The sequence below is a fragment of the Patiria miniata genome, unplaced genomic scaffold (assembly GCF_015706575.1).
Source record: "Patiria miniata isolate m_02_andy unplaced genomic scaffold, ASM1570657v1 HiC_scaffold_24, whole genome shotgun sequence".
NCBI lineage: Eukaryota > Metazoa > Echinodermata > Asteroidea > Valvatida > Asterinidae > Patiria > Patiria miniata.
The window spans coordinates 5,750,098-5,774,461 of record NW_024037063.1 but is presented as its reverse complement, the minus strand read 5'-3'; the positions used below and the strand labels follow the sequence as shown (position 1 = coordinate 5,774,461).

At 39.1% G+C, this 24,364-nt stretch overlaps 3 protein-coding genes across 6 annotated transcripts; 1 reads left to right on the top strand and 2 right to left on the bottom strand.

The window, feature by feature from the left end:
- Positions 1–1,785: 1,785 nt before the first annotated feature.
- Positions 1,786–6,663, bottom strand: LOC119731756 (nodal homolog). Its single transcript, XM_038204996.1, has 2 exons — positions 5,292–6,663; positions 1,786–3,727 (listed from the first exon to the last, which is right to left on the bottom strand). Exons 1-2 carry the CDS (start codon positions 5,686–5,688, stop codon positions 2,712–2,714), a joined length of 1,413 nt encoding a protein of 470 aa, XP_038060924.1. The 5' UTR covers positions 5,689–6,663; the 3' UTR covers positions 1,786–2,711.
- Positions 6,664–7,351: 688 nt separating this feature from the next.
- Positions 7,352–15,138, top strand: LOC119731755 (germ cell-less protein-like 1). Its single transcript, XM_038204995.1, has 16 exons — positions 7,352–7,687; positions 8,167–8,290; positions 8,502–8,598; positions 8,751–8,848; positions 8,980–9,026; positions 9,236–9,301; positions 10,110–10,175; positions 10,282–10,366; positions 11,087–11,171; positions 11,312–11,443; positions 11,665–11,734; positions 12,020–12,101; positions 12,257–12,318; positions 12,417–12,500; positions 12,703–12,790; positions 13,460–15,138. Exons 1-16 carry the CDS (start codon positions 7,554–7,556, stop codon positions 13,610–13,612), a joined length of 1,473 nt encoding a protein of 490 aa, XP_038060923.1. The 5' UTR covers positions 7,352–7,553; the 3' UTR covers positions 13,613–15,138.
- On the bottom strand, positions 14,541–23,113 carry LOC119731757 (cyclic nucleotide-binding domain-containing protein 2-like). Of its 4 annotated transcripts, none has more exons than XM_038204997.1 (15): positions 22,708–23,110; positions 22,049–22,502; positions 21,343–21,401; positions 19,571–19,694; positions 19,325–19,399; positions 19,044–19,132; positions 18,724–18,797; positions 18,272–18,444; positions 17,705–17,772; positions 17,441–17,518; positions 17,293–17,353; positions 16,964–17,081; positions 16,576–16,667; positions 16,267–16,332; positions 14,541–15,815 (listed from the first exon to the last, which is right to left on the bottom strand). In XM_038204997.1, the coding sequence occupies exons 2-15, from the start codon at positions 22,067–22,069 to the stop codon at positions 15,528–15,530; spliced, it is 1,386 nt and encodes a 461-aa protein (XP_038060925.1). In that variant the 5' UTR covers positions 22,070–22,502; positions 22,708–23,110; the 3' UTR covers positions 14,541–15,527. The 4 variants fall into 4 exon arrangements, with proteins under 4 accessions (XP_038060925.1, XP_038060926.1, XP_038060927.1 ...); XM_038204998.1 differs by having other exon boundaries at positions 22,049–22,468; XM_038204999.1 differs by lacking the exon at positions 17,441–17,518 and having other exon boundaries at positions 22,708–23,113.
- Between the last annotated feature and the right edge of the window lie 1,251 nt (positions 23,114–24,364).

Genomic DNA, 24,364 nt, shown 5'->3' with positions numbered 1-24,364 from the left:
TTTAGTTCTACTTAAGTTGCTTCTTGAAAAGTATTTGTCGTTGTCCTTCACTGATCATCGTAAGTAGGTTGAGGACGCCATCTAGAATTCAGACACAGATCTATCAGCCATGTTAAGAAGTCGGTGACCGCGCATGTGCGGTATAGATCACAGTTCCGTGATCTCTGGATGAGATACACTAGAGTCGCCCAACTCATAAAGGCTTGGTGTACATTCCATAGCACCAGTGTTATCGATAGATAATCATCATTTTAAAGGTATGAAAACCAGATGGCATGAATGTGCGTTGACTTTTCCCAAACATGTTTCTCCGATCAGGCTTTAAATACTTAATTTTATTTGACCCATATTTTCTACTTAATCATTCGTATTAACACCAGTCGTCACATGTTCCACGTTCTGGTGATGTCGTTTTGATAGAGTAAACTTTCACATTTCACGAGTAATTTGATTGGACCCGCCCTCAGTCGACCCCCTAGAAATACGACTTTATTTAATACGACGGTGGGCCTTGATATTGTATTGTGTCGTTTATGCCAGTCACTAATACATTTATTGCCAGGAGTTATTAAAGTCTTACCAATAAAGAATGATCCGTTTCTTCTTGTTACAATAATGTTGTCATCATCCTCCAATGCAATCGTAGCTCATCAACTTCTAGACGCCATGTTGAGCGATACCGTCTATCGACATTATACCTAATCTTATTCCCATCAATTTGGAATCACTTTTTATACATTTTTTTGTATTCCTCTAGCATTTTTATAACAGGCATGAAAGCTATCACATCCTGTTTGTTGAGAGGGATGGTAATAGATATCAGACGGCTTGTTTCTAGCTCTCATGTGTTCTGTATTTTGATGGAGTTTGGATGGCCTTGATGGAGGATGTTTTCCTGATCTCAAGCCTGGGTAATTGCAGGCCTGTGTTGGCTTTACTCACGGCGACCCACGGACGATTGCTGCCATCGATGGCAGGATTCAACCGTAGAGACGCGCGCCCGTACGGCTGGCTGCCTTCAAAGACTAATCGCTCCGCCACAAAAACCTCAGCAATTACCATGGAAACCGGCGATTGTTATTTTTGCTCCGTGCCTGCGTCGGTGATATCTACTTGCAAATTGTTTGGAGGGAAAGCGGTGGAATTAATATGTAGGGGAGTCTGCTCGCCTACGTTTGAACCATGATTCTGTAAAAAAAAAAAAAAAACAAAAGATGGGCCTAGGTCGGTTGGTAGATATGATTTTTAATTGTGCCATCTTTTCCTCAATTATTTATTTTGGCCCTTATGCCTATAACGAATGATAAGAGCGAATCTTTGAAACATTTTTAAGAAATCGTAGTTTCACTGCAAGAGCTAAATTTACTTTATGATGGTTTATCTTCCCGGCTAACCTATATAATCATGAAAACAACCATCTTATTTTGTTATAAAACAATTTATTATAATTGTTTTTGTTATAAGAATCTTTGCCACCAATAGCTGGTCTTCGTTCATGCAGTTTGCCACGAAACTGTTGCGAACGAACAACATGTCGCCCTCTGTTGACAGCTATTATGTTGATCAAGTCTTGCATATTCCCACCCGAGAGTGACCTGGATCCAATCTAAGTAAACTACGCAAACGCATGGTAAGTGAATAAATATGACGCCCTCTGTTGAGGCAAATCTGGAAAAAAAACTCAATAGAGTAATCTTATCCCCCCCCCTAAAAAAAGAATCTTCACAAATTTATCCACCTATCGTGAGAAAAGATTGAAGTAAGGATAAACTCCATAAAACTGAAATCAGTACACAGTTTAATATTGATTTATCAAATTTCAAAGTTTTCATTCTGTATTGTAATGAAAACAATCTTCATAAAGATTAAAATGCAATCATCGGCTATCGTACATAATTTCTTTTCTGTATATTACAATTTGTACAATTTCATAAGTTTGATCGATCAATGTTAAAAATTCATTAAAATACAAGTTATTTAAAAAATAGTCCCTCCCAAATTACCCGATCAAATTGTAAAAATGCGAATTTACAAAACATGATTAGAAATAACTAAAGGTGTTTGTATATTTTATTACAGCAAAAAAGTTTTACTTTTTTGATTTGATTGTCAAAATTTCATAAGAAATTAAGCAAAATTATTTACTCGTTTATCTTTTCATTATTATAATTGAATTAACTGTGATGAATAACTTCTCATTTGCAGTTTAAACAAGCTTCACATTTATGAGTTCTGTAGTTAAACATTGACTCGTGTGTTTACAGTGAGTTTGACAAATTAGGTGTTTAGAAATTAAACTATAATTCGATCAATTTATTACACTTTTATCTTGAATTAATATAAAGTCCTAAATTGGCCAAAATGCGAAGGAATTTTGCTAACTGGGGACGAAGGCGAAAATTTAGTTTGTTACAAGGTTTTTTTGAATGACACTTTATCAAATTAGTTTATAGTAAAGTATACTTTTTATGTATAGAATCATCTTTAATATTAAATTACAACCATTTGTAAAATTGCAATGAATATAGAACAGATTTGATCGAGAGTATATTCAAAGTTGAAACCATTAATTTACATTTGTGTCAGCTAAAAGTGAGACATTAACTTTGGTTACTTTTCGAGTTAAACAACCATAACCTTGGCTTAAAAAAAGTATGTCCAGTGTAACAAGGAGATTACCACCAAACTTTTCAGAGCAGTTCACTAAGAGTTCATCGGCAACCACACTCCTCAACGATCATGTCTTCATGATGTTTCATGACAATGTTCCCATGTTCCAGGTAGATCATACTCAGCGGTGAGAGTTTGGTGGGTATACAGCAAGGCTCGGGTGCCCTGTCGGGGCGGCTGGCACGAACCATGTTCTGCATAATGGCGTGGTTACTCGGGTTGTCCTTAGATCCAAGCGGGCCAGTGCATCTGCCAGCGCACCTGTAGGCGTCGAAGCGCTTAGGGTAGACGATCCACCGAGCCCAGCCATTGTTGTAGAAGTCCACGTCCATGGGGACCCGCCTGCAAGGACCCGTCTCCTCCTTGCTGGCGAAAAGTTCGCGAAGGAGTTTCTCCTGGACGAGGCGTTCCTGCTCCTCTCTGGCAGCTGAGGTAGACTTCTTGGGTTTCTTGTCTTTGCGAGATGACTTCGATGAGCGAGGAGTGCGGACCTTGACAGAGCCGGCTGCGTCGAGAGTGATGCTGACTGGATGCAAGGCACGGGAGAACACCACTAAGACAACATCATCAAGAGCACTGGGGCTTGCAGCAGACTCATCCAGGGTTGAGTCTTCGACAGATGATGAGAAGGAGTACGAAGAAGAGTCATCCAGCGTGTCTGTAGCAGCTGAGTCCTCGGGGTTCTGGACGCTGTGGACGGTACGAATCTCCAATTCGTACTCGCCTCGCCAGGTAGGACTCTCGGTGAACCAATGCCGCAGTCCCTCGGTGACATCAAACACCTCCCGGCCATCGTAGTCATCGTGGCGATACGTGGGCAGCAGGCGAGACATCAACAGCTGCTTTTGCAAGCACTCGAAGAGGGTGGGGTCGTGAGGGCAAGGGGCGGGAGCCCAGTGGTGAAGGGCGACCTCAAGAGTGAACTTGCGCCAGGAACGGTTCAGGAGGATTCGAAGTTCGGCCAGACGGACTCGCTCCTCCAGCTCTGAGACCGAGGTGACACGGAAGTTGGCCAGCCACTTCCTGGTGAAGTTGGTCTCGGATGTGCTGTTGGATTCTGCAGGAAAAAAAGAAGAAAAGAAAAAAAATCATGAATAAATTTTCCAAGTTGAAGTAAAAACGGTATTGGCAAAGTCAGACTGTTCTGGTTCGAGCCTCGCTTTGGTCACATTCTTCCAATTCATGAACAGTACGGTTGTGTAGTAGTCCATTACAATAATCAACAAAGTAAATTTTCACACTTTTAAGTTATCAATAAATGTGTTGCTTTTCTGAAAAGTGCAATCATATGGATTTCAATAACGGAAGTAAGCTTTGCAAACCAGGTATATTTCCAAACATCAAAAAGTTACTCAATGTGCTAGCATTTGCACTCAAGTTTCTCAAAGACTTCTTCCCACGGGCCTAAGTTTTCCAACATTCGCTTACTAGAGCTTAATCTTCTCCTAAATACTGAAGGTAGTTAGCTCATGTCTCAGCAACAAAACAGCGGTAAGCTCATTCTGTAAGCCGCTGCACTTAGCACAACAATTACGTACAGGCATGAAAAGACCCGGCGAGTACGAGGCTTAAGTGCCCAGGCCAGTGCCCCGCTACAAATTAGCTCTATCGTGATAATAGGTGGTCTATTGGCGGACCTTTAGCGAGTTTGCAGACGGCTTAATTAATGTTTGAATAACAAATTAAGTCAAGGGGGATTCGGAGGAAAACTGCGTTGTGTGGAAAGTGGATGAACAAGTGTACGTTTTTAAGTGGGTGCTTCAGTGAAGTAATCTAGCATTCGACTTAAATACATTGCTAATGAAAAAAGTTGTTAAATTAAAATACAAAATGTAGAAGGAAAAGTGAACACAGTGTTTGCAATTTACAGTTTTAAACGGTATTAACCGAAGGGGAAATTTTAAGGTAAAAAGACCATCAATGGATTTATGAAAATGTTTGCTTTGTTTTGAATTCCATGCAGTTTTAAAGTTACCTTTCGACTTCTAAATAGGCTTAAAAAATACAGCTTGACTTTGAAAGTACATGTATATGCACAGCCTTTAGTTGAAAAACAAATAGCTTATTGAGATTCAAATTCCTGTTGCAAACTCCACTTAAAAGTTAGAGTCATCGCATTTGAAATGACACATTAAAATTGCAAAAACAAAAAGGAATTGAATAAATAAAACAAACTTTTATATTTTGGATTCGGAAAAACAGGTGAAAAAAAAAAGAAAGAAGGGAAGATTCAAATACAATTTTTGCTATGACGTTAGTAATGACAGCCATTTTGGATGACTATGATGGTTGTCAAAAGAGAATCAAAAAATAAAATTTATGATTTAAAAATTAACATCCTTCGGCGTACAACTTTGGCATCAGTTTTTAGAAAAATTAAGAATGAGATTCAATTACACCGTTTCAACATGGAAAATTACCTCACATTTCTGGAACCATTACCGTTTTCAACCACCGCACATTACAATTTGAAATGGGTGACCAACAATTCGACAATAAAATGCACGATAGGTGAAATTAAATTGGCACATCGACGGGGCCCTAGTGATTGAAGAAAAAACACAGATTGCCATATTTTTTTCAAAGAAAAACTATAACATTGAAAATTGAGAGAGACTTACCAACAACAGTAGCAGCGAAACTCCTGACGGTGTCAGACTCCACGATGGCGGCCTTCTCCTCTGCCGATGGGTGTACCAAATTCTCCCCGGTTTCCATTGAGCCGTACAGGTCCAGCATGTATTTGGGTGAGCTGTGATTGGAAGCAAACTCCATGCCGTGTTGGAGTTCCAAGGAAGTCAGGAAGTCCAGCTCGCCTTCGAAGTCTCGGAGCTTGGGTATCGGGGCGTCTCTCTTCGCCCGACGGTCAGACATCGCACCTAAGGTAGGGGTGTTCAGGAAGAAGGCATCGAAGGCGTGGCACGTGGTCAACACGGCGAGCAGCGAGTAGACAACGACGGAGCGATGGGGCGCAGCGACGCTCACCACCCCACCAAAGCTGGTCAAGTTCTTGGTCATTCTCGAAACTCCGGAGATTGAGTCAAGTGGATGTCTGAAACTCAGTCTGCGGTTCTACTGAATTAAAACTAAAGTGGCCACTCCAAAATTAACTCAGTAAATATCGCTTAAGGCAAGGCTGAAAGATTTAGGTGTTCACGGAGGATATAGATCTCGGAAAGTACCACTTCTGAGCCTGGGTAGGAAACTTATATCGGTGGAGGGAACAAAAGGGGGCGTTTAAAAAAGGCGTCCTGGTGTTCAAGTTTTTGGCGGGAACAATGCTGTCTGGTTGTTTTGGGACAACTTGTGTTTTCTTTTTGGAGTTTGTTTGACTCTAGAGGGGCACGCGGTTCACAGGTCTGTCTGGACCTGTCTCAAACACAGACAAAGCGGTTTGGGAAGCTAGTTGGGTCGTGTGCCAGGGACATTAGAGTGTACACGACAAGTGGGTGGCTGCCTTTCACCCTAGAAATCGTCCACTAATTGAATCAAAGAGGTACATCATGGGGCTATTGTCCCGTAACTCACTCACTGGGCCGGCAAGACCTTTACCCATACTCGCGGTTACGACGGTGTATTGTTAGGAGCCCTGCAGCGTAACCACAGCACCGTACAGACCCAGACAAGATCCCATTTGCCCGTGGGGTAAGGGGCTGGGTTTGTTGGATGCTGCCCTGTCCAGTGCTCTGTGGCTATTACGATGTCTGCCACTGAGTGTGGGCTTTCTCTGTAGTCAGTGGAGTGTGTAGTGAACCCAACATGCCCAAGGTTGCCCGGCCCGTTCCTTCCAAGACGTACCTCAACAATTAATCTAACCACTTCGCACCTGCCGCGAGGCTCGAATTTCAAGTAAATTTCAACATTCTTGTAACGTCGGCCATTAGTTAAACTGTATTACAGACATCTTAATAAATCTTAGTTTGCATCATGCCATTGGTCAGTGAGAACTTTGACCTTGCGCCCTAAAGAGACAATGTTATCAGTGTCCCTCTATCAACCTCAAATGGGCTCATAGCGAAAATCGGCACAGAAAATCCGATTTATTAACCCCTTCGTGTGAAATGGAACAGTCGGTAACTTTCCCATCAATGACATGACGTATGATCACGTGGTCCTGTAACATGCAGATTTTACAATCCGGTCACCGGACAAGTCGGCGCCACGGTCCTAAAAGCGCTAAAACACCATTATAATACCCATTATACTTGTGAGATGGTAAACATCTACTAATTAACTTGAGAGCGTTACAATACTAATGTAATGTAGCTAAATATACGATGGTAAAATACTTCTTTGTTAAGCATTCAGTAAGACCTATACATGCAGGTCTAAAGTTAGTAAAGAGAGACTGAAGTTAGTGGTCTAGGCCTACCATTATAACAATTTTGAGAATAACACTTTAATGCACGCTTTCAGGTGAATGAACTTTGATTCATTCCACAGATCTTTTAATGCTCCGGGTTGATCGGGACATTTCCTTCAAACAATAAAGCTTTATTTTTTTAAAGATAAAATGGATATACCCACTTAATTTTCCGAACTTTACAACTCTAAATACCCCCTTCTCTCCAAGCTCCACCCCTCTTCTCACCCTCCTCTGTTCCGTGCATGGTAGTCGTCATACAACGCGAAAAACATAATGCGAACACCGGGTACCAGCGTTGATTTGTTTCTCGTTTACTGTTATTTGCTAGAGGGCGGAAACAACATGGCGGCTTCCATGGAACGAACTTCCGAAGTAATATTATCTGTAAAGCTTTTTAAAGTCAAAAATGCTATAAATCCTCATCCTTAATGTCTCTAAGTTTACTGTTTTATAGGTAACATATCATAGACTGCTTTGGCTATTTTAAGGTTGCACTGAAGTGAAATTTTTGGGGGAAATGGGAGGCTATTTGTCAGCCGGAAGGTGGTTCGTCGGCCTGGGTGAATCAAGTCAGAAACGGAAGAAGAAAAGAGGGCGGGATGACAGTGATGATGACAGCGAAGAAGACGAAATTATGAGAACACCTCAAAGGTTAGCAGTCATGAAGACAAAGAATGATTGGCTTAAATTAAAAGGAAAGAATATTGCATCCTGCACTGTACTCTGTCGCCACTTTTTGTCATAATTAATAATTACCTCATTGAAAGATCAGTCATTGCAAAAAAATGTTGTTAAAAAGACATGAATCTGGGTCTGGAAAACATTTCCAATTTCAAAAATGCATTCAACTCTCCATATAGCCTATGGAGAGTTGATAGACTTTGTATACAACCAAAAAAGTGGCATCTGGATACTGCATTCTTTGAAAAAAATTCAATTTGAATTTTGATGATTTATATCACGCGAACTGTCACGTTTGGTGTTGTTTTGTTAACTTTTTATTATAATTTTATTTTCAGCCTAACATTAACATTATTTTTTTTATTTCAGCTCGGTCCTAAGCAAAATAACACAACGAATACAGGATTTAATATTAGACCTATATATGTTTTTCTTTTGTATTATATTAGGAAGAAACTGAAATCAACATCTAAGTACATTTATGACACATTGTTTGTCAATGGAGAGAACTCAGATATCACTATCTACGCATTGGGCAAGGAGTGGTATCTACACAAGATATATCTCTGCCAGGTATGTGGTTTTAGAAGAAAACAGTTTTGATTTTTTTTCTTTTTATGACAACTGAATACCCCTATTTCCAGGAAAATATGTTTTTAAAATAGTTTCAACTTAAAAGAAAGTAAGGACATCAACTTAGTCCGATCATAGACTGAAACTTAACTGAGAAGAACAGTTGTTTTGGTAGTCTCATTTCAAGTTGGCTTATGTGTTCTTTTTTCAGTCCAGTTATTTTGCCAGCATGTTCAGCGGCTCATGGAAGGAGTCTAACTTGAAGGAGATTATTATGGACATCCCAGACAATAATATAGACATTGCTGGTAAGTGCTAAGGTGGGCCAAGATCACAACATACTTTAAATGCAAATCATGTAGGTACCATTCTAAATATTACAATTTTTTATCGGCCTTTGAAATAATTTTTCCAAAACTTGAGTTGACAAGATCATTCAACCATTGTTGTTTGGTTATAGCACTTGAAGTTGCCTTAGGATCGTTGTATCGTGATGATGTCATGTTGGAACCAGCTAAAGTTGTCCCGATTCTTGCCGCTGCATCACTTCTACAACTGGTAAGAATTTTTGTCATAGATTATACCAAAATGGTTCATTTTGGAATTCCTCAGTGCAGAATTATTTCTAACTGAGACTTGCCAAAATAATTGTCAATTTTTGAAAATGATATTTTGTTCTTTCTTCATAGGATGGACTGATTTGCCAGTGTGCAGACATTATGACAGAAACGATAAGGTAAGCATAAAAGGCAGTGAACATTTGCACATTAAAATTTAATTTTTGCTCCGTCTGTGAATTTCCAGGGCTATTTTATAACCGAAGTGAATTTGAACTGAAGTGAATATAAACTGTGAATTCAGAACTGATTGGCTATGACTAAAATTCTTGAAATTTCTGTAAACTGTTTTCCTAACATTTCTGTGTTATTTCCTTCTGTCTTCAAGCACAAAGACAGTGTGTTGCTACCATACTGCTGCTTCAGCCTATGGATTGGAACTAGTCACGCGGAAGTAAGTGATGTACATTTTTATCAAACTGAGCAATTACAAACACCTATAATTCTCAGATTTTCAAAGGATTTAATCAAGTTCAAGTATGTCATCACAAGTCGGTTCCAAGTCAGTATTTAATGACTTTTGAGAAAGGTTTTCCTTTGTATTTGTTGATCCCCTGTTTCTAAAGATGATCATGATTTGACTTAATTTGACTGTGGTGAATTAAATTAATGAAATAACACTTTTTGTGCAATGTATTTATTGTCAGTGTAGATCAGCATACAAATGTTGAGTGGCTCAGAGTGGAATGGGAGGAATATTATCGCAAGGTAAAATCTGGACTTTTCTGTTTCACGAAGTGAAGCCGAGTGAACTGGAAAAGTCCAGATTTTACCGGGCGATAATATTCCTCTCATTTCACAATTTAAAGCCACTCAATGTTTGTTTTATATAACTGACATATAGATCCTTGTCATTTGATTTACAGTTAAAATGAACTTCTATTTCAATACATAATTGGTGGAAATGTATTTCTCTCTTCCAAACCACCCCTTCACGAGCCCAACTCTGTAGCTACTGGCTCTTGGGAACAATACGCGCAACGCTCAATGTGCACACCAGCTTGCATTTGCACACAAATACTGCGCCATGGAACAAAAGCGATCCTAACTGTTGAATAGTAAATCCCATTCACCATGGGCGAATGGGACTTTTTGACCCCCGGTGTGAATGGGAGCAATAATGAATGTCACGTGATGTGAGTTCCACCAATCAAATGACAAAGATCTACATGCAATTTCACTGTTTTTGTATTTCTTTGTAGCTGTGTTAACTGGTTGGAACAGAATTTGATGGACATGCAAAGAGCTTCCTTGCTTCAAGAATTAAGGTGAGCAATCCTAAAATTAAGATTTTCACAAGTAAATTGCTTCTTCTGGTGGTCTTATGGATGTTATTGAGATTCATTTTGATGTGACCTTTGACCTTTTTGGCAGCCTGGAGTTATTTGAGAAGGTGATAAGGTCACCAAATCTCTTTGTGCTTCAGGTGGAGATGGATGTTTACTCCATGGTCAAAAAGGTAAGAACAACTTCCAAGTGAATTTTTTGTAGCCGTTGAAGTTTTAAATCTCTTGTGAAAAAATTCAAAAATAATTAAAATGAACTAATTAACATGTGAATCTTGCAAACAAAAGAAGCAAAACATTTTTTATTAATTTCTTGTCTGGTTGTAGATAGAGTAAGTATATGCAGTCGTTAAAGGGAATATACAACATTTGCAAACATCGAAAAATAAAACTACCAAGTTTTTGCGAAATACCTTAACAGGATGTTGGTAAATGACAGTCTAAAGCATCCTGTAAAATTATGGCACCTGGTATACTGTCATTTTCAAGAAAAGTGGTATTTTTGTATCAATTTCCAACGCTGATCGGCCGATCAGCGTTGGAAACAACTGGCTTTTTTTCAAATACTGGCCCCAATTGACCATTACACTTGTTTGCAATCGATTACAAACCTATGAACGGGTACCAGCCAGCTAGACTGGTTCCCTGACCTTACAATTCCCCAATGTATGTAAACTGCTCTGTTTCTTCTTATATGGAGTCAGGGAACCAGACTACAGGAAAATGATCGTTTTTCTAGCATTTTCGAACCCAAAACCTCCAAAAAGTCAGTGTAACTATATTTGCTTTATATTTCCAACCCCCCTATTCCATCCATTTCTGAAAATTACAGCAAAAGCAAATGATGTATATTCCCTTTAATCAACAACAGTTCTAAAATTTTTCCCCTACAGTTTGTGTTTTTGAAGCTGATGCCTTCGTGGAATGGGAACTTCAAGAATCTCAGCAAAGATGCCGATGCATTCTTCAGAGCGTATAGTAAGTACTCATAGATTATCGAACAAAGTAGTGAAATCTCTAGATGAAACAGAGTCAAAATTTGTAGTAGGCCTGTCTGAGTTCAGGAGGTTTAACCTTCGTTATCAATTACCTATTTGTCAATCTTTACTTTTTATCAGAACCCGGGTTGTTCCTCCAGACAGAACGAGGCAAGAAGTACGTCTCATTATTCCGTGGTGTCCGTCTGCAACACATCATCAATGATCTAGCAGCCAGCAAACATGTAGAAAAGGACCACATTATACCCAAGGGTAAGTCAACGCTTAGACCAGGAAGGGAGGGGTCATGTTCCTGACCCCCATCCCCCCCCCCCAAATCAGATGACCTTTTCTTGATGACCCTTTTTTTTTGTATTGGAAACTTACAAGTACATGTTTTCTTTCAAGGGTGTTTTGTTAGCCGGAGTCATCTTGAACATATACCATGTGCATATGCGTTTAATCTTTGTATTAATTGTTTTCCCCTCTCAAAGAATGGTTGCTGCCAGTGTATCAGCAGCAGTGGCAATGCATGCTGGGATTGGAGCAAGGTCTCAACCAGGGGTAAGCGACATACACATTTTGTCTTTTGTTATTTTTATCTCCATTCCACAAACATTTTCCCTGGAATTTGTCGGATTTGTGAAAATTTCCCACTAATAAATAATTCGATCAGAGAACCTGTGATAGTGAATTAGACAAAACGGTCAACAGAGGGCAGGCTTGCAAACTTTTTTTTTTCTAGTTGTAATTTCAATTGACTGCAGTTCACTACATACAGCTCCAAACTTTTAGGTAACACCTCTATCCCTCAATTTTAATTGACAATTCTTTTTTCAAACTTTGCAGACCAACTGAAGAGGCCATTTCTCCTGAAGTATTTGACCAGCAATCTTTACGTTGTGGTCGCGTCATTGCAAGAGAGACAGATGTAAGTTAATGTGTTGTTCACTTGAACCAAACAATGTGCTAATTGAAGCTGTTGATATGCAAACAAATAAATGGAAATCAAAGACTTTGACAGAAATATATAATTGAGTTAATTGAAGGTTCTCATCATTGAATAATTTCCTGTTTTGTTAACAGTACTGTTGGAGATGGACTGGCTACAACTATGGAATGGATGTCCTCTTCACGTTTGCAAATAGGTCAGTAACTTGAGTCCTGGAACTCATATTTATATAGACCTAAATAGTTTGGATCCCGTTTGTCAGAAAAATTCAGTGACCATATTTTTTTTTCACAGGTTACTCATCTTCCGTAGGAATACCGCCACACATCCTGTGGTCGCCAGTGTCAATCTGCAAAACTCACGCAATATTATGTTCAGGTGAGACATCTGCCTCGCTCCAAAAACCACCGCATGGATTTTAGAGTCTCTAAGAGCTTTTATAATTACACAAATAAAGTAGTTATTCTTTTACAAAAACACTTGTCTGAACTGACATATTTCAGTCAGTTAAGTACATGTCAAGCATGCCAGCATTTGAAGTGAACGTAAGAAAGTCAAGTAATGAATATTCTTGCCCCAGGGTCCGTGTGATATCCTATGACAGCCAGGGCCATGTCCTTTACCAGAAGAAAGGCGATCTAAAGGTACTGAGTCTCAGCAAAGACGAGGTACGTATCAAGTGAATCTGATACTCTGCAAGAGTTGTAATCAAGCCCTCGTGAATAAGTCATTGACAGACACAAGTCAATCACAAGTCTTTAGTCAGGTGATAAACTATTCAAATGAATCTGACTAAAGAGCGTCTTTTGTTTCTGTTTATCCAGTGCAACCTGACCTGTGATTGACCTGTCATTGACTTGTGATGGACTTATGACTGTCTTGTGATTGACGACTGATTGACTTATGATTGACCTGTCATTGACTTGTGATGGACTTATGACTGTCTTGTGATTGACAACTGATTGACTTCTAATTGACAAGTGATTGACTCATGATGGAATTGTACTTGAATTGTGCTTTACATTTGATTGACTTATAATTGACTTGTGATTGACTTGTGATTTGACTTGTGACTGACTTGTGATTTGACTTGTGATTGACTTGTGATTTGACTTGTAATTTGACTTGTGATTTGACTTGTGATCTGACTTGTGATTTGACTTGTGATCTGACATGTGATGGACGAGTGATTAACTTGCTGTTGACTTGTGAAATACTTTAGATTTGACTTATTACTGACTTGTGATATGACTTGTGATTTGCTTGTGAGTTGACCCGTGATTTGACTTTTGATTGACATGTGATTTTTATAACGTAAACGAATGTTTTGTTGCCAGGAGGCAGTGGTACTCACCAATGACAAACACGTGCAGTTCCCATTGCGCATCAGTGTCAACATGCTGTGTACCACCCCTCTGGGAATGGAAGAGCCTGCTGAGGAGCCAGCTAGACCCCCCAGCCAGCCAATCATGAGGGAGGAAGATTTATGAAAGTAAGATTTAGTCCTCAATTGTTTTAATTGTTTTGTTCTGTGTTTATTTACTTTTAAACTGGTTTCTATTCTTGTGATTCCTCAAGTCCAACAGATGTTTGATGTCATCATTTATGTGGCTGAAGGCAAGTTGCATACGTGTACCAAACATTTAATTTTTGTTTTAAATGAAACAGCATGAGTATGTGCAGCCCATTTTTTGTTTACTGACACAATACTGAACATCTGAAATTTAATTGCCATTTAAAATTACACAAACTGAAACAAGATTTCGTTTTCAGTTTATTTTTATTTTGTATCAGAAAAAAGTTGTTTGGTTAAATTCATACTTAAGGCATGCTCAGATTGTGCTAAGCCGTTCACAGTTATTTACAGTTCAGAAATGGAAAGAAATACAGGCTGTATTTATGTACATATTTATTTGTAATATAAAATTTCGAAGTAGAATAATTTTGAGATGATTTTTGTACAGAGCATATTTTCATCTAATGTCTGCCTACGCATAAATCAGCAATTTTCTGCCACGAAATGCACAAAACAAATTCTGAAACACAGATATTTAATGAAAAGATGGTTTGGTTCAAATTACTGGTACTTCAGTTGTTTTGGTGTTAATTTCAAATTTAAGTTTGTAGGTGACTTAGCAACTGATCAAACTGAGTTTCACTACTTCATTTTAGCAATGGCTTCTTTTGGAGAGATTCATTTTTAAAAAAATGTTCATTTTTTCTGTACAAGATAGAAGCAATTGTTTTCTTTCACCTTGTGTTCAAACTGCCAACAATGTATACAGTGAAATCTCGATAAGTCAAAACTCAGGGGATTGGGCTCAAATTTTGAGTTAAGCAGAGTTTTGAGTTAGCAAATGGATTTTCTTTTCAACAATAGATGGGAATAAGTTCTTACTTTGAGCTAGAAGGATTTTCGAGTTAGCAGGTTTTGACTTGTCGAGATTTCACTGCAACTCTTTTTTTATTTGGTCATCATTTGGTCATGAGCAGTGCAAGGCTGTTCTATAACACATTCTTAAGAAATCAGACATTGCCTCTTCAAGAAGAAATATTCACAGCCAGTGATATGTATATATTCTTGTGATTGCAGGGTTGTAAATATAAGTTCATATAATTTGTAATAAAGTAACTTATTGGTATATTACAATGTCCACTAAACCTTATTTTCGCTGGTTTTTCTACATGATTTGATGCATTATTTTATAATTTCCTGTGAAATTGCTGTCACGGTGACATTTCACTTTCCTCATTGTAAGAAATAACATACACACAGTCACTTTAATTTTGGTAACTTTAAAACTGGCAAATACATGTATATCAAATAAAAACTACTCAGAAAATCACTTACTAAGCATCATGAAGAAAAACCAGTGCAGGAAGTATGATTTTTCACTGAAATGAAAACTAAAAATACAGAAAAACTTTTATGGACATTGCTTATGTATTTTTTGTAGATATAAATTTCTTAAGTTCAAAAGTAAGCAATAAAGAAAAACTACAGGAATCTTTCAAACTGAAAACATTGTAGTTCAAGTTCAACAGATTGTCTCCTGAGCAGGAAACAGACTTAGTCTGGTTTCCATCTCTACAAACCATGAAGTTTTTTACTGAAATTGAGGTCGGATAACAGACTCATGATGGTTCCGGTCACCATTGAATTAAAGACAATGGTCCAGTTCCAGATACAAAATATTGGATAATTTCCAGCTTTGTTCAAACATAGGGTCCTTTGCTCTATGGTTCAAAGTGGTAGGTCAACAATGTCACTTCGCTCGGTCGTTTTTTAGGAGTCTGGTGCCGGATTTGCTTCTGAAACAAATCAAAACCCAGTACGACCTTGGTTAATGAGCCAAGGTGACGGACTAGTCTGGTCCCATTTCTCTCAATCCATTTCCTGTTGCCTTAAGGAGGTTGGCTGACAGACTTGCGTCTGGTTCCGGTCACCACCGTCGACAGTGTCTGTTGCTTGTAGTGTTGCCAGTCTGTATGAGCCTGCAGGTGTTTCTGCAGCGTTTCTTGCAGCGGGTACGGACGGACAATTTCCTTCAGATGACGGGTAACATACTGGGAGGCGTGTTCAAGGAAGAATCTCTTATTCAACATGATGACTTCTGCCCCGCGGCTGACAAGACTTAGGCTGGGTTGCCTAGCGTCGATGATGCCAGCATCACAGCATAAGAATGGCAGACCCTAGGGATGTACAGATGAAAGAGGTTTACTAAGATTTCCGATTCACTTGACGAAAGCAAGCCCATAGAATGAACTAGGCTGAAATGTCAGCAGAATCAGTATGTAACTTTAATGCATTTCACGAATTGGCCTGTATAGAGACATCAACGATATGCTATGCAGCGGTAACTTCATGTGATGAATAACATTTGTGACTGTGAGTTCTGCTCAGCAAGGATTTCTGCTTAGTGACAGTTCTGCTCAGCAAGGATTTCTGCTTAGTGACTCCATCAATTGTGAGGAACATAACTATGTATCTTGTGGCCATTGGTGAGACAGATTTTAGAAATTTAATTTAATTTTCCCAATCAGCCAATATATCCACTCCACTTGTTATTTTTTGGTAAATTTCCCCCAGAAGTGCTGAAATAAATTTTGGAAGGAAAAAAAAAAATGAAAATCATACACTTACAAATACATCTTTTGGTAGCAGCATGTCTAGTTGGACAAACACTACCTTCTTGTCACCATCTTGGGACTGCAAAACAAAAAATAGCAAAATTCATTACTGAAAAAAAAAACATGTTATTAAAAAAAAAACAGCCCATGGTATCTTCACGGGGAAATACACTTTGAGTGTTGGCAAATGGCAGAAACATTGCTAAGTGTCCTTCATATCTCTTTCTCACCGTTGAGGGGGTACTTGAGCATGACCAGGAAACCACCTGTGACAAGTCCCACTTTAAAGTTTATTCAAAATTTGTGGTCAAACTTGACTCACCCTCGTATCATCCAGTGATGATGGAACTCTCAGGCTGTTCAGATCCTGCTCTCTGACTGACGATCGCCGTCTTCGATTATCAATCTTGGGACCTGTAAACAACAAGTGCCAATGGACCAAGTCAGCTGTGCTTGCTGAAAAATATAAACTAGAAACAATAATACAACAACAAGCAAGGATCTTCAGCTTTTCAAGTTTCAAAACTACAGAAACAAAGTACATCCTCTTCCAATATCGCTGTAACATAAATTTCAAAGCATACGGACCGAAACACCAAGTCACAACTTCTGGATTTTCTTAGAACCCCACATCTCACGTATGAGAAAGTCATTGTTTCACCCTTTTGAGATATGTTGCAAGTATTACTGGTTAGCCTCCGTTGACTTACCGACATTGAGACCATTGGGGGCAAATTTCTCGTTCATATTGGGGTCCAGGCTTGTGCTACTCCGTCGCTGCTGGCCGGGCCTGGCTTCAGATAACTCCTTAATCACTTGACAGGAACCCTGGGGTGTAAGTCAACAAAATATTCAAATACACCATAAATATTAAAATTATATAAATAGGCAATGAAAAGTCACCTGAAGTGTGTAGTGTATTACCAATTTTGATGAATACATTTCATAACATTGCTTACATTTTTATATATTTTTTCTTTTCTTTTTCTTAGTTAAAAAAATGGTCGGCTCTGTAATTGGAATCTGCAAATTTACTTACCGACTTTACAATGTACAGCCAGTCTGATTGGTTGCTGTCTTTAGTAATAACGGTCCCTCGTCTGCCAGAAAAAAAATCAAAGGAGATCAAAGTGGCTAGTAATGACTCGTGAGGGACATGATTGCACTTAATTTGCATTGTTACCTACTTGAAATAATGGAAGAGTCCCATCTGTGGATGGTCATTTAGTTTACGGACTGGCCAACCCTTCAGGAAAGGTAGAATCCTGAAAAAAAAACACCGAGAAACAACATTACAATTTTACAAGGCCCATTATATCATGTCAGCCAAGTAAAGAGTAACGTTAAATTCAAGTTTTGAACTTCAAGAAAGTTGTGCAAAACTATAGCTCCATACATGGTCCTTTTTTTTGGGGGGGGGGAATATTCGAAGTGAACTGCAATGAGCCTACCTTAAAAACTTGAGATGTTCCATTTCCTTTCCGTGGTCACCCTCACCCATGAACATGTCAAAGAAATCCTGCAGCAACAATAAGACAACAATAAAACGCTCATGAGTAAGTAATAATTGACACTGTTTTATAGCAACGAACCATTTCTCTGTCGGTTATTTTACCACTTCACTCTCTGGCATCACAAAACATCACAGTTAAACTTGACCTGTTAACAACATGGTGTTGAAATGCTCTGTCACTTTAACTTATGCTGCAACATCAGAATATATAACACATGACATCGCTACAACTTGTGGTATAACGTGGTCCTAAGATCCTTGCAATTAACAGGGGTGTGAAATCTCAGCTTTATAGCTGATTTCAGCTTTTTTTGTTTTGGATTTCAGCTTTTTTCCCTCACTTGCTGTGTACAAAAGTATAGGAGATTTCCACAAGTTCAGCTTTTTTACACCTTTTTCAGCTGTTTTCAGCTATTTTTATCAGTGGTCACTCACACCCCTGAATTAAGTTCGTGTGGGCTTATGTAACCAACATATGTTAAGGCACATGCATAAATGAATGTACCTCCATTTCAATTGCAATCAGTTCGCACGGCACCTCAGCCGTGATGGTATGCGTTCGTTTGATGTTATGAAGTAGCTCCCGTTCTCCGAAGCATTCTCCCTTACGTAGGACTTGTGTCACTTTGGCTGCGGGTTCCTTGGTCACTCGATCCACATCTGCACAGGTCACTGCAGCTACACATGCATGCAATCATGACAAACTTTTAAAGTTTGGCAAAGAAGTTTTGAAAAATTATCTGTAAAAAACATTTCACATTGAGACGACTGGAACTAACATATCAGTGCATTACACAACCAACATCATCAAGTCAACTGTAAGCCAACATCGTCGTTGTTCAGTTGGTACTTTTGGTACCTAATACAAATTTTGGTGGTTGCATTTTGACAACGAAATAATTGAAATATTGAATAAGTTTCCCACTTGTCGGGGAAACAAATTGAAGACCATCTTACCAGACCCGGTGATGAGGAAGTAAAATATCTCGGCATTGTGACCCTCTCGGATGATTACCCTCTTGGCTGGGATGCTGCCAAACAAAGCGAGAAAAGATGGCATGAAAGTATATTCACGCAAAGAAACTAGGAGCTTGAGACCTCCAAGTCTTCTTAAATGTGTGTGTTTATGATTGTCTTTGCTAAAGCTTTAACTTACAGTATACTTCATGTAGCTGTTGCCCCTGAGCAACCTACAACAGGCACAGTAAGCCTCTGAGATGTTTGTGACTTTAGTACGTTGCTACGGCTGTTAATATCTTGGTGAAGCTGTAACTTACTTATAGAAGAACGCCACTCGTACCAACTTCTCTTGAATGTGAAGAGGATATTCAGCAAAGGATGAGATGGATTGAAGACCATGGAGAGCCTAAGCAGACAAAAAACAAAGTACTCAAAATGAGAAAAAGAGTGCAAAAAGATGTAACAACACCTAGTGTCTATTATATGGACAAAGCTAAGACACTGCCCTTGTGAATGTTCTTGTATTATATTAGGCAATGTAGACAGTTACTTCCTTTGCATGTAGTTAGGGTCAATGTTTCCGTTACAACGTTCTTACCAGTTGGAGCTGCGCATGCGTACGGTCTTCTTGCTCCACGCTCAGTACGTTCTTCACGTCTTGGGTGATGCGCGTCTAGACAAAACAGTACAAAATGAATTCCAGTCAATGTCAACCGCCAAAAGAATAAATGCAACAACGAAGACGATATTAAATTTACTAAGAAATATTTTGTTACTGCAGCCTCCGTGCCTCGAAGCTCCACTTCTTCCGGGCAAAACAACATCTTGGATCTAGTTTCTTTACCTCTCGTTTAGCGCGGAAGTATTTCTTATCGAATGTCAGTTGTTCCATGGTCACCCCATCCACGCCCTCAATGTGCGAATTGAAGGACAGGACTTGGTCCTCTTCCTCCACTTCGGCTGTCCCCCTGAAATGAAACAAAATTAAGGAATACAACTCAACATTTTTTTTTTAGGCCTAAAGCTTAATTGTTGGTGAATTGAATGCTGATGTTTTTTGTAACAATTAGTAAGGTGTGAAGTTATCTAGTGATTTCGCAATGCTGTAAGCTACTATAGACTCAAACAAGTAGCAGAAATTTACTTTTCCAATATTTTAGCGTCCCATTCGTCGCCCCTTTGGCTGATTTCGGAACTGAAAAATGCGTGGGATTGTTTGCCGATGTTTCAAAAGTCGTCAATCTCAAAAAAAGAAAAGTAACGGATTTTTTTTAAGAGACTTTATTAATGCTTCAAAGTATCCATAGCATTAACGACAAACATAATTTCGTACGCGTACGGCAGTAGTAGCTGCAATTTGAACGATGTTTGACTTCAAGCAAGAAAGAATGGACGCCCAAGTCAACAACAAAACTGGCTTTCATTCCTCTGAGGTCCGAGGTTCAATTTGAGTGAGCAAACATGGAAGTGACAAACTTACAATTGGGACCGTTCATTAGAAGGTCTTTGACAATTCCGATACGCCAGTGGAAGTAAACAGGAAGTGAGGACAATACTTTTCAATGTTGGCTGAGAAATGTAACGAGGGATAGCTGGAAGCAGAGCAAGCAACAAACGAGTGACGGGAAAAACATCACATCACACTGCCTAACATGTCCAAGGGAAAAGAGGAGATGCTTTAGAATTATAGGAAAACTTGCAGGATTCCGTAGGGTAAACCTTCAGCAAATGAATAAACGTATCGAGGTCATCATGAGCCGATTTTAAGTAATTTTGTTTGCTCAAACTCTCTAACAAATTTACGAGAAAAAATGGTTGATCTTACAAGTGCAGTACATGTAAATGGAAAGAAAATACACCCGAACGCTTGTGCATGCGTGGAATTTCGCGCTTCAACACTTAACTTTCGAGCTTTAGAACAAGTATTTTTTTAATCTAAACTCCTGAATCATCTACATTGGACAATCAGGCAGCAGGTTATCCTCGTATTTGTAGGAGGACCTTGGTAGGTCATCGGCTTTAAAATGAGTGTGGATTTAGGAGAAGCCTTCAAAATGATGAGCCATTGTGTATTTACCTCATCCACTATAGTTGGGCTTCGGAGCTTCACACGCAATGCAAGGACTATATTTTGTTCAAAGTCGGTTGCAAAACATGGTTACTAAGGTACAGGTGTGGTTTGACTGTCGTAGTCAAAAAGGAAAAGTCAAGAGGCATGCATCTATATGGTGCCATAATGCGAGCCACCAATTATGGCTCAGGTCGGACGAAATGCTCGTAGGCATAAAACACTTTATTATCTGTGAAATTAAGCACACAGGCATTGCTCTATTGTCCATGACTATACCTAGGGTTTCTGAGCTCGAAGTTGAACTTGGGATCAGTTTCGAAGTACTAAAACACAACTTGTAAACCTTACAAATGGATTTGGTGGCGGGTCACATATTTTTTTCTTCAAATTATTGTTTTTAAAGTACGGTCATCATGATCCGAATTCACGATGGGTCGACCCAGTTTGTGGTAACGAGAATGTTGACTTTGATACGGGAATTAGAATGCAAACAGTCGCATATAATATTTAATTTGATTTTCGTCACATAGCGATGTTGGACTCACTTGTTCAGGGTAATTTGCATGATGATCATGCGCACTGCCCGGATGAACTTCCATCTCGCCTGCGAAGGATGAAATACAGAAGAAAATCACATGAATAAGATAAAGAGTCAATTGGAACAAAATAAGCAACAAACAAAGGAACACGACGTCTTGATGGTTTGGCTTTTGTCCAAGCAGGGTAGTATTGTATAGCTCTTAATGAATGACTTTGGGACTAATGAAGCTCAATTGTAGGAACGTCGGCCATTTTCTTTTCAGAAGCCACGCGCTTTCCCTTTTTTATATCGATTGATTCGGAGAGCAGAAATGGCGATACCAAAATCGATTCGCAATTTCGTAGAATTTTGAAGACTTTCAAGGTTTTTTTCCTATTATTTGAAAGTATGCACGTGTCACAGTGGTAATCGATTGAATTGCAAGTCAATTTACAAACAACGAAGTGGAAGGTGTTTTCTTAGGAATCGCCTAGTCACTAACTTGAGACAGGATGACTAAGTTTTAATCTATATATTCTACCCTGCAAAATCTTCACATCACAATGACGATTTGATATATAGCATTTTTTTTACAACAGTATATTTTCCAGTCCATTGGTTACACAGTGATTATAGTTTTTATGAGTGGTATAGAATTTTGATTAAACCGCATTTTCCAGTAAGCATTTTCCTTTGTTCGAAGTCGGTACACAACCTCAGAAATATCTCACCTCTTTTGGCGTCATTTTCATTTCGATATTCCCGCTGTTTAAATTCACTTGCGATCTGTCGTCAAGCGTGTATCAACTTCATCCAAATCGGAAAATCATTCAAGTTATGGTTCCCCAGGCGTTAGATGTGTCGGTCAACCACTCTTGATACCTCAGCAGTCAGTGTGAACATAGAGCAAGGAACGTTGCTCTATGATGCGAAGTTGAGGCGTTGATGTTTATCGCAGGCATGAAGACACCTCTTGTGATGTCGGATGTCGTCTAACCGCACTTACATTGTTTGGAGAGCAACTACTTCCGTCTTCAGCTTTCAGTCCAGCAAATATCATTCAACTTGCTCGTCAAATCTCCTGGATGAGGGTTAATTGGCAGGTGTCATCTTCAACGAAGATTCTAGTAAGCTTCTTTTGTCTTCGTTTCCTTGACAACAGAGTGGATTACCTGTTAGTCTCGTCTATTAGCAGAGAAAGATAATTGTTGATAAGACATCAGTGATGTATGCATATTGATTTTTGTGACAAGATACTTTACAAAATCTAGATTTTTGCCATTAAAAAAGGTAATTTGTGATAAGTATAGGGTGTTACAATTCTTTCCTATAATAGTTTATGAATTTCCAATTTGCCTTTACAAACAAAGAAAAGATACTGTCTAATTACCTTCCGCGTTGACAAAGAGTTTTAATCGTTGATGATTCTAGAATAGTTTTTACATCGTCAAGCATCCAACTCTGCGGAAAATTCCACAGCACTGACGTCGCTCAATTTTCAATTTGTGGCCACTCACGAAACATGTTCCCCGATTGATTTCAAACAAGGCGTGTGATTCATTTTACTCTCGTAGAATGACTCTCAATTCCAACATCCGCCCTTCTGTCACCCAAATAACATCTGAATGAGCTCGTAATGTCCTTTACAGCGGAAGATAAACACCATCGGAGTGCTCTGGATTGTTCACCGGGACTAGCAGCGCTGATCACCCGCTCATGAAAGGCCGAACACCGCTGGACTACTCGTACAACAATAGCTTCAACGGAGCGTGGTGTGTAACGGTTTGCTAAGGTCACTTACGTAACCTAGGACAAAAGGCAAATGATGAGATTCGTCAGGAGGGGAGATTGGTGGATGAAATCCAGTCCGCCGGAGGCAAAAATTTGGGCGCTTTTGTGGCGAAGAGATCATGGGTACATGGAACGCGATTGCCGGCCAATTATCGACGGACGGTACTCGCTGCGAGGTCGTAGCCTCGTACCATTGTGCTACATCCATAATGAATTTTGACAAAAACACCTTGTCGTTGTCTGAAAGAATTATTATTAAAGTGTGTCAAATAGCAACAAAAGAGTTAAATTAAAAAACAATTGTGAACAATCACAATCGACTTTCTTTTTTTTTTTACAACTCTCGAAGGAAACAGTGACCTTTTTATGTTCTCAATACCAGGACTTGGTGTGAGGATGGCGAAGCGCGCTGGCCGTCCCAAGACTGGTCAAAGCGAAAATCGGTCATGGTCGTCAAAAAGAGGTTGTCTTGTTCGTAACGTATGGAAGCGTAATGCAGCGAAATTAGAAAAAAAAAGATGGCCGCAATTGTGTTTCGAAATTATCTTTATGACAAATAGTTTTTGCTCGTTATAACAAAACGGTTTTGGGTTTTTTTTTTGCATTATAACGAAAAATTATTACGAAAATAATGTTTTTGTTGTAAAGAAAAGTCTTTATAACGAACTTGTTTTCGGTATAACAAAATGGCTTTGTTTATAACGATAAGATATTTTTGTTAGAACGAAAAGTTTTCGGTTATATAACCGTTATAACCCAGTTCGACCAAGATAATCAGAATACATCGACGACTCTTAAGCTTAGGAAACACGATGGAGGTCTAAAGCGAGTGCCAGGCACTGGTTTTGAAGCATCGGCCGGCTAGATTTTACAGTTCTATAAGGGGCTTCTGGGAGAGCTCTTTCGGGTGCGGTCTGGGCAAAGAAACCATTGAGTCTGATTACTTTGACTTAAATCTCTAGTACCATCTCAAGATCTCTCGAAGCAGAATCTGAAAAAGACGGAGGACTAATCCGAAACCCGTCAAATTTGCTCGAGGAACCGAAAGTATTTATGTCAAAGAAATATCTGCCTTTAATCCGGCCCTCGAAAGGACTCAAAAGAAGACTTAATCCGGGGAATCATCTTCAGGTAATCTTGCAGGTACCCGCTATAATCTCTCCATTCTTTGACTGCTAATATCTGTCTTATCACAGCTATTTTTGAAGCAGTTCAGTGAGCTTGAAGAGAACTAGGCTGGTCGCATTACACCCGAT

What these genes read in the sequence shown, in the direction of transcription:
- LOC119731755 (XM_038204995.1), top strand. Translation starts at nt 7,554, where the DNA reads ATGGGAGGCTATTTGTCAGCCGGAAGGTGGTTCGTCGGCCTGGGTGAA. An exon ending in ATTATGAGAACACCTCAAAG is followed by an intron (nt 7,688 to 8,166) that starts GTTAGCAGTCAT and finishes GTATTATATTAG; the next exon opens with GAAGAAACTGAAATCAACAT. An exon ending in CAATAATATAGACATTGCTG is followed by an intron (nt 8,599 to 8,750) that starts GTAAGTGCTAAG and finishes GTTTGGTTATAG; the next exon opens with CACTTGAAGTTGCCTTAGGA.
- LOC119731757 (XM_038204997.1), bottom strand. Translation starts at nt 22,069, where the DNA reads ATGAAAATGACGCCAAAAGAG. An exon ending in ATGCAAATTACCCTGAACAA is followed by an intron (nt 19,695 to 21,342) that starts GTGAGTCCAACA and finishes GTTTCATTTCAG; the next exon opens with GGGGACAGCCGAAGTGGAGG. An exon ending in TGATTGCAATTGAAATGGAG is followed by an intron (nt 17,773 to 18,271) that starts GTACATTCATTT and finishes TTGTTGCTGCAG; the next exon opens with GATTTCTTTGACATGTTCAT.
- LOC119731756 (XM_038204996.1), bottom strand. Translation starts at nt 5,688, where the DNA reads ATGACCAAGAACTTGACCAGCTTTGGTGGGGTGGTGAGCGTCGCTGCG. An exon ending in TTTCGCTGCTACTGTTGTTG is followed by an intron (nt 3,728 to 5,291) that starts GTAAGTCTCTCT and finishes TTTTTCCTGCAG; the next exon opens with AATCCAACAGCACATCCGAG.